The following is an 8686-nucleotide window of genomic DNA, read 5'->3' on the forward strand; positions in this document are numbered from 1 at the left end:
TGTTACAAATGAAGACATGAACATGGAAACAGGTGCGTTTTTGAAGCATGTTGTGCTGTTACTTAGGAAGCCACTGGATATCCAGTAGGATTTGCTGTTCTTGAGCTGGGAAGACCCTCTGCTGAGACCACACACCTGATGCCTTGTGCACACTCAGAGTACCTTCCTCTCAAGGGCCAGGTTAGTGGCTCTGCCTGTGCAACTGAGAGCCCAGATTTCATGCTCTGTTAGCTGGGATTCACAGCACATGTGAAGTGAAACTTCCCTCTGCTCGTGCACAGCTAGAGCAGTGCTCTTTCTCAATGCTGCACACACACTGACCTGCACAGCCTGAGCTGCTGGTCTGGCCTAAACCAGCATTTGGTGTGGATGGGTTGTGCCTCTTTCAAGCAGCAGATTCATGGCCTGGTGGATCAGTGGCCTGAGAGAGAGCTGCCCCTAACTCCCTACACACCCAAGGTATTTTCCTGTTTAGGTGATTTTCCAAATGTAACGTTTTTATGTCTGTAATGCTCAGACACCTGGGACTTCCTTGGGGAATGGTACCTTGCTAATATTCTGGGGTAACTATGGGTTGTTCTGAACACCGTCTATTTTACTGTGTTGTTTTGCTGGCATAAAATTATGTCTTCATTGATGTCCCCAAAAGCACATGTTTTGCCATACTGAGCACCTCAGTGGATGTGTTTTAGGTAGTTTGATATCTACTGAAATTCACAGTCATGCTTTAGACACTTGGATAGTTCTTTATTTAATGCACAAGAACATTTAAGCATCAGATAGAGAATAAATTCCCAGCAAGTTAAGCAAGAAATTATGCTGTTCAAAAGCAAACAGTAAGAAGAGCATCTGGCTGTGAGATTCCTTCTGTCTCCTTAATTTAGATACTTTCTCCTGGCCTATAGAGACACATTATATGTCTCTGAATTCTGGACTTAAGAGTTCCTCGTATCCTTTTCTTATCCAACTGTGCAGCTTTCTTCATCTGCAGCACAGACATTAGAGCCTTCTCCCAGAACACGTGAGACCCAAGTGAATTTTTTTGCAAATTCTTCAACTCACTAGGATGCTATACCTGCGGAAAGGCCTCAAACACTTGCACAGCATACTGAAACTTTAATTGGACCAGGACCTACCAGCAAGGTAAGCATTGTTCTTGGAAAGTGGAGACCTAAAATCCAGACCTGGATTCAATTTCTCTTCTGTGCTTACAGTGAAAAAATATCTAGACAATTCCTCTTTGGAGGTTTCACCCTGTGCTGCAAGTAGCGTTGAGGGCTTGCTTTCCTCTTCTGATCCAGCAACAGTGAGCAAGTCATACAAACAGGAAACTGTTTCAAGCCAGAGAGTTTGAGCACGTTCACAAAGCAGCCCAGAGGTTCAGTCATTCCCCTGGGATGTGAAAGAGGGGAAGCTTGATCTCTCAGCCTGCGGGTGAGAGCTATGCCCCCTAATTAAGCATTTCAAACAGGCAGAGGAAAGAGCATAATCTGCACACACACTGAAGGTGGGACCAAAGAAGCACATCTAGACACAGACTCAAAGGGATGGAGGGAATGAGTTAAGTTTACAGCCTCTGCTGACTTAGCGTGGCCTGGCACAGGGTCTCCTGTGTCGGGATGCAGAGTTGCCTCCCTCGCAGGATATACAGTATGCCCAGTCCCAACAGAGATATCCCCATATCTGTACAAGCACAGAGATAAGTGCTACAGAATTAAACTGATTTAGGCATGCTCAAGAGCAGATTTCTAGGCACGAAAAATTTCACTAGAAAAAAGCTTTAAGTACCTATAGACTTACACTGGCAGCCAAGTTGTACAGTACTCAGATGCTCAAGTTCTTCTGTGGATATATCTTTCTTCAGAGTCTTTGCATCTGTCTAAGTATGCCCATTAGCTGGCAGCTCATTTCTGCTGTTCTTCTCCAGACACCTTGGAAATCAGTATCTTCCCAGTTAGCAAGTGCACAAGGCTGTAGAAGTCTCTTCTGCCTTGAAAAAAAGCTTCTCCTTGCAAGTAGCAGAACCAGCTGCTTTCAGACCAAACCCAAATTTTACAACAGGAGTTACCAACATGTACAGTAAACAGAGTCTGAAAAGCATAATTGCCACTAATGTCATTGCAGTTTTCTCTGGACAGAAATAGCAAGTTTCCTCCACATCAGTACTAAAACAACCCTCTGCATAAATGCTTTTTTAGCAGAGTCAGGCAGATGTTGGAGTTAGGCTGCAAGGAAAGGGACTGGAAATAGAAAGGAGTTTTGAATATTGTATTTAAATAATCATCTCACACATAGTATAGGGAACTAATGAACTTGTGTTCTGTAAACAAAACAATAACTGTTGCATTTTTCCATATTTTAAAACAAATACTGTGACCTTTACATTTTAAATAATTTTTTCCTTGTAATTAAAAACAAAATTTTAAAAAGTAAATATATAGCCTTACCATAAAAACTTTCACAGCTTAAAAATACACTTTTTCATCCCCAGGAAAGTTCATTTCAGATCAACCTCAAATTATTTGCTGGGTGTTCCTCTGGAACACAGGCTGTGTCAGGCATTGTCCCCGACATTCTCTAGGCTACAAAAGTGCTGACCTGCAGGCCCTAGGGCTGGTCAACCTAGAGGAGCTGAATTGGAGTTAACTGAAACACTGGCAAGCATCAGTGCAGACCCTTAGCAGAACAAAAGCCATTGTACTTGGTTTTAACTGAACCCAGAAGTATCCCAGAGCAAGTGATGTGAAGTGTCTAAGATTGTTTCTTTTTCCCCCTTTTTTTTTTTTTTATTATTTTATTTACAGTTGTGCTGGTTTCCTGAAGTGAAATACAAACTGTCTGAAGTGCAGCAAGAATAAAGCCTGCAGCTTCAGCACCCTGGGAAAGATGCTGCCTTGCTCCACATGGTCTCGGGCAGTGAGGTTTTCCCCCCAGCAGCCTGGAGAGAGTATGGGGAACACAATGTCAGGGGGCTCACATCCTCCCCTCCAAACCCAGGCAAAGCAACACCTCCCCATCAAGATTCAAGTTCTGTCCTTGGGTTTCCCCTTGGCTGTCTGGGTTGCTCTATATCCTGGTAGCAGCTGAGGGGATGGGGGTAGCTAGAAAAACATATCCTGCAAAATCTGGAGGGGAGCACAGTGCCCCTTGTCCCCTCTCTTTCATAGGTCTCTAAAAGAGGAGAAAGGGGCCAAGCCTGAACACTAAGAGTCTTGTACCCACTTGTCCTGGCTGTTTCCCTTAGGGCAGGTTTGAAATAGGACATAGGCTGTCTGATCCCTGTGCCAGCACTGGAGCCCAGGGAACAGCGACCACAGTCAGGCTGGCACCTTTTACAATGTCCTGCAGCAGTGAGAAAGGAGCTCAGCTCCCTCTCCCTGCCACAGACAAACAGGGTGGGAGAGCTGCTGGCCTCTTGCTGCTTACAGCTCCAAGCTGGGGGGACACAGTCAAGGCCTCCCAGCCTCACTCCACCCCACCCAGCCATTCTCCTTCCTATGGTACTTAGCACATTCTGCATCCTCCCTGGCTGGAGTCCCATCACCCTCCCCAGTTCCTGTGACCCAGAACAAGCACTAAAAGGCATCTCCTAGAGATACCCCACTTCTGCCTCCTCCTACTCCTGTTCTCCAGCTCGGGGGGCATTTTCATCAAGCATCCAAGGGCAGACACAACTGCAAAAGAGCATCTCTCACACAGAAGTCCTCCTTTACCCATTCCTCCTCCCCTTGTCCCTGACAGGTATTCAATATCCCAGGGCCACAGTCCTTGCACAGAGCCCACAGTCCCACCCCCCAGAGCCCCCTGCCCGTCTCAGCAGCGATGCTCCATGGAGCTGGCAGGCAGCAGGTCACAGCGGCTGCTGTACATCACCACCCCGGGCGGGTAATAAGCCACCTCCGGCTGGATGGCGGCAGCAGGGGAAGCAGCAGTGACAGGGTGGACAGGCACCAAGGCATGCAGAGCCTGCTCCTCCTTCTCAGGCTTGGTGGTGTCAGTGAAAGGGCGCATGGTGGTGAGGGAAGGTGAGGTGATCCTCCAGAGGAGGCTTTTCAGTGCCTTGCGAAACTCCCTGCGCATGAGGCAGTAGAGGATGGGATTGAGGCAGCTGTTTGAGTGTGCCAGGCACACGCTGATGGGAAAGAGGTACACTTGGGAGAGGAAGTACTCATTGCTGAAGTGCACCACGTTGAGTTTGATGAGTATCCCCCATGTGGTAAGTGCTTGATTAGGCAGCCAGCACAAGAAAAAAGACAACACCACGATGGACACTGACCGAGTCACTTTGGAGCGGCGCCTGGTGCTGGGACCGCTGCAAGTGCTGCCAACATGCTTGTCAGTGATGAAGCGCACCAGGAGCAAGTAGCAGAGACTAATGATGACCAGCGGCACCACAAAGCCCAGCAACACCTTCTGGATGTGGTACAGACCCAGCCAGAATTGGCCATTGCTGCCTCGGCCTTCTGGGAACTTGACAAGGCAGAGAACATCATCAAAGACAGTGGCAGTGGTGGAAAAAATGGCATGGGGCAGGGAAGCCAGGACAGCTGACAGCCAGATGAGTGCACAAAGCCACTTGGCAGAGCAGCAGCCACTCAGGGGGTCTCCTCGACGCTGATTCTTCAAGGCTGAAGCCACAGAGCGGTACCGAGCCACACTCATGGCAGTGAGAAAGAATACACTGGCATACATATTCATGGCTGTCACGTATGAGACAATCTTACACATTGCCTTGCCAAAGAGCCAGTTGAAGTCCAGCGCGTTCTCCACTGCCCAGAATGGCAAGGTCAGCACAAACTGGAAGTCAGTCACTGCCAGGCTGGTCACAAAGAGGTTGATGGAGGATTTTCTCCAGCCTTGTTTGCTTTTCATCAGGTAGAGCACCAGTAGGTTGCCCACCAGCCCCAGGGCACACACTACGGAGTACACCAGCGAGATGACAATCCTCACCACGTCAGAGCTGTCCCCCTGCATCCCGTCAGCTCGCTCCAGGTTGATGTTCTTTAACAACTGCAGGAAGGACATGTTGCTCCTGTTGTCCATCTGAACGCCCTCCAGGAAACCCAGCGGCGCGTCCCAGGACTCCTGGTCCGCTCCTTCCTTCATGCCAGCTGCCGGCGAGCAGGCACCGCGTTCGCAGGGCTCACCCATCCCATGCTAGGGTGAAGGACGGGTCCGCAGGAGCTTTGTTTCCCAGAAGCAGACCGGCAGCGGCAGTGGGGACAGGGCACGGGTTGTTCCCGGCTGGATGGACGGCACAGCTGTTCCTAGCTGGGTAGGTGGCTGGCTGGCTGGCTGGCTGGCTGGCTGGCTGGCTGGCTGGCTGGCTGGCTGGCTGGCTGGCACGGCTGTTCCCGGCTGGAAGGACGGCACTGCTGGCGCCGCTCCCGCGCCGCGCTTATATCCGCGCTGGCACGGCCGGGGCATGCGCGGTGGGCGTGGAGCTCTCCCGGGTGCTGAGCGCGGCTCCCGCGCTCCCGGGCTCCCCTATCCCTGTGGCTGCTCCCCACGGATCGCCCCCGTCCCGTCCCGCCTACCTGAGCGGAAAGGCGCCTGTGAACCAGCCGGGCGGCGCGTTCCCGCGGGCTGAGCTCGGCAAGCGCCCGGCCAGAGGCGATTCCCACTCCCCTCGATGTGATACCCCCGATGTGCGCCCCGCGGGCCACCTCCCACAGAAACCCCCCGCCTCCCGTCCCCCGCGCGGGATCAAGCGCTGGGGGCGAGTCGCAGCTCCGCCGAGCCGCACGGTGAGCACGAAACAAGCTGAGCTCTCACGCCTGAGAAACCTCGGCACTAAGACGGGACGCGGTTCGCCGTCCCCAAAACGACCACGTTGCGGACAGCGGCTGACAAAAGCTTCTCCCGCTTTTGGGAACGTCGGGAGACGGTGGCTCTCCCTAGTTTTAAGACGAACCGCGCGTACGACGAAGCTGTAAAGTCCGGCTGGCGGTGGCACGCAGTGCTTGGGCAAAAGGAAGAGCGGGAGCAGCCGGTTCGCCGGGATGGAGGTGGAGGGGCGGCCGCGGAATGCCTCCCGCAGGGGGCTCCGTCGCGCCGGGAAGCGGAGGCAGCCGGCCCCGGCCCCATCCCTGCCGTGCCTGGGGCCCGAAACTCACTTCCCCACCAAGTCTGCAGCAGGAAGATAACGCAACCGATGGGAATAAGGAACGGAGGTTTTCCTTCTCCCCTCCTGCTTTTAAATAAACCAAGATAACTGCGCATTTTGAAAACCAAATAGATTCTAAATATATCTAAATAAAGCACTGTGAATCAGCCATCAGGGGAAGATTAACGGAACATTTAACAAGTAAATTATTTCTCCATTGATTTATCTCACTGAACTTCCTGCACACATTGTTGTATGCGCCATTTGTTGCCAGCAGTCCACTCATCACTTTGGTTTATATCTACAGAAACCCTGTAAAAGTATCTGCCAGATCGTGGTATGGGAATTTTAAAGGGGAACAAGAGTAATTAGGAAGTTTTATACATCATTCATATTGCATATAACGAATATAATTCCTGAATTAGCAATGCAATGCCCTGGAAAGACTTAGACTCCAGATTACTTGCTATACTAAATATATTGGTACTGGAAAGATGTATTAAATTAAAAACAAAAACCACAAAAAACACACAAACAAACAAACAAAAAAACCAACAGAGCCTTCAGAAGGCTGACTGCAGAAGCCCTTGAAAAATGGACTCCTGACATTTCTTCTGGTTGTGGTTTAACCCCAGCCAGCAGCCAAGCACCACATAGATACTCACTCGCTTCCCCACCAGAGGCATGGGGAAGAGAACTGGATGGATAAAAGCTAGAAAACTCGTGGGTTGAGACAAAGATGGTTTAATAGGGAAAACAGAGCAAAACAAGGAATTAATTCACAGTTTCCCATGGGCAGGCAGGTTTTCAGCCATTTCCAGGAGAGCGGAGCTCCATCATGTGTGACAGTTACTTGGGAAGACAAACTCCATCACTCCAAAGATCACCCTCTTCCTCCTTCTTCCTGCCACTTTATTTACTGAGCATGATGTCATGTGGTCTGGAACATCCCTTTGGTCAGTTTGAGTCACCTGTCCCAGTTGTGTCTTCTCCCAGCTTCCCATGCACCTCCAACCTCCTTGCCAGCGTGGCACTGCGAAAAGCAGAAAAGGCCTTGGCTCTGTGTAAACATTGCTCTGTCATTACAAAAACATCTCAATATTATCAACCCTGTGTTAAGCACAAACCAGATATACATTCTAGCCACTGTGAAGAAAACTGACTCTACCCCAACCAAATCCAACATATTTTCTCCAAATCATGGATTTTTTCCTAGGATCCCATAGCTCTTAATCACTGACTAGAGTTGCACTGAGATGCCATTCAATAGTAGGGTGTTAAGTTGCATTTCTTAGCCTGCTGAATGGCCACAGTTTCTCAAATTCTCTCATGCAGAGGAAACCATCCTTGCAGTGAAACTTGACAATCCCATCAGTTCCACCAGTGCTGCAGTCAACTGTAAAACCGTGCACGCCGAAGAGAAAGCCAAGGATCCTTCAATGGCAGTGGAACAACCATATAAAAAAACAAAGTGAAAACACTGAGTTTCAATCAGAGCTGCAACACTGCAGAGGCTCTGTAAACAGTGCTGGTGCCCGCCAGCCCTCAGCAGTGATAGCTGCCTTGGCACTAGTGTCAGCACTTATCCAAAACCAGGGTTGGTAATTTATTTGCAACAAGCAAGTTCTTATTCAATTTTACCTCTCTACTTGGACCTGCTACTATCAGCTCACAAGGAAAAAAATAATCTGGAATCGAGTCATACAGAGGCTATGATTTGTTCACTTGGTAAATCATTAGTGAGACTGACAGTGCAGAAGTGGATTTTTTCCACATTGAATTCTGCCCCCGTTCTCATCACATTGCTAGCTCCACACCCAGTTTTAAATATTTTACTGGAAAAATAGCAGCAAGCATGTCTTACATAGAATTATTTCTTCTACCATTTCTTCTGCTTGGCACATCTTGTTGATACATAACAGGGGCTGAACAGTAATAGTGATTCAGAAAGGTGAGGAGGTGGGAAACAATGTCCAAAGATATATTGCTTTTTCTCTTCGTCACCCAGAGAAAGCCACAAAGTGTGAACTGAGGTATCTCACAGGAACACACTGGTAGTGAACTTTGAACTCAGGGCTGCAAGTGTGAAATATTTACCCAAGGGTTTTGCTCATATTTTGAACACCAGCAAAATTCCTTTTTAGCCTTGGGTGGACTGTACTTTTCTTTTGTCATTCTTCACCTTAGAGAAATTTTAGAGGCAGATAAGGAAACTTGCTACACCTAGATAAATAATAAAAGAAATATTTGCTGAATAATTTAACACACTGTTAGAACACTTCCATGGCTGGAAAAATGTTAAAAAAGCCATCCGCTACTTTCAAAAAGTATTGCCAAATTCAGCAAACATAATACCCAAGGGTCATTGTTCTGGAAAATATTGTCTTCTGTTTGTTCCCTATTCATTTCACCAATGCTGCCAAAGGCTTGTTGCTAATACGTAACTTTTCAGAGCCTTCTTTTTATCAAAGTGCCAGTGGAAGTGGTGTTACTGACTCAAACTTTATGAAAACTGAAATAAACTTGATAGGCATAGGCTTTTGTGATGTATTCTGGTGATAATCGTGAAAAAATGGCTGA

The 8686-nt window shown here is 48.6% G+C and overlaps 1 protein-coding gene across 1 annotated transcript; it reads right to left on the bottom strand.

The window, feature by feature from the left end:
* Positions 1–800: 800 nt before the first annotated feature.
* On the bottom strand, positions 801–5338 carry RXFP3 (relaxin family peptide receptor 3). The gene has a single exon (XM_051804585.1). It carries the CDS (start codon positions 5149–5151, stop codon positions 3814–3816), a length of 1338 nt encoding a protein of 445 aa, XP_051660545.1. The 5' UTR covers positions 5152–5338; the 3' UTR covers positions 801–3813.
* Between the last annotated feature and the right edge of the window lie 3348 nt (positions 5339–8686).

Source organism: Manacus candei, unplaced genomic scaffold (assembly GCF_025592945.1).
Source record: "Manacus candei isolate 608988 ecotype Guabito, Panama unplaced genomic scaffold, ASM2559294v1 h1tg000061l, whole genome shotgun sequence".
In the NCBI taxonomy this organism is placed as follows: Eukaryota; Metazoa; Chordata; class Aves; order Passeriformes; family Pipridae; genus Manacus; species Manacus candei.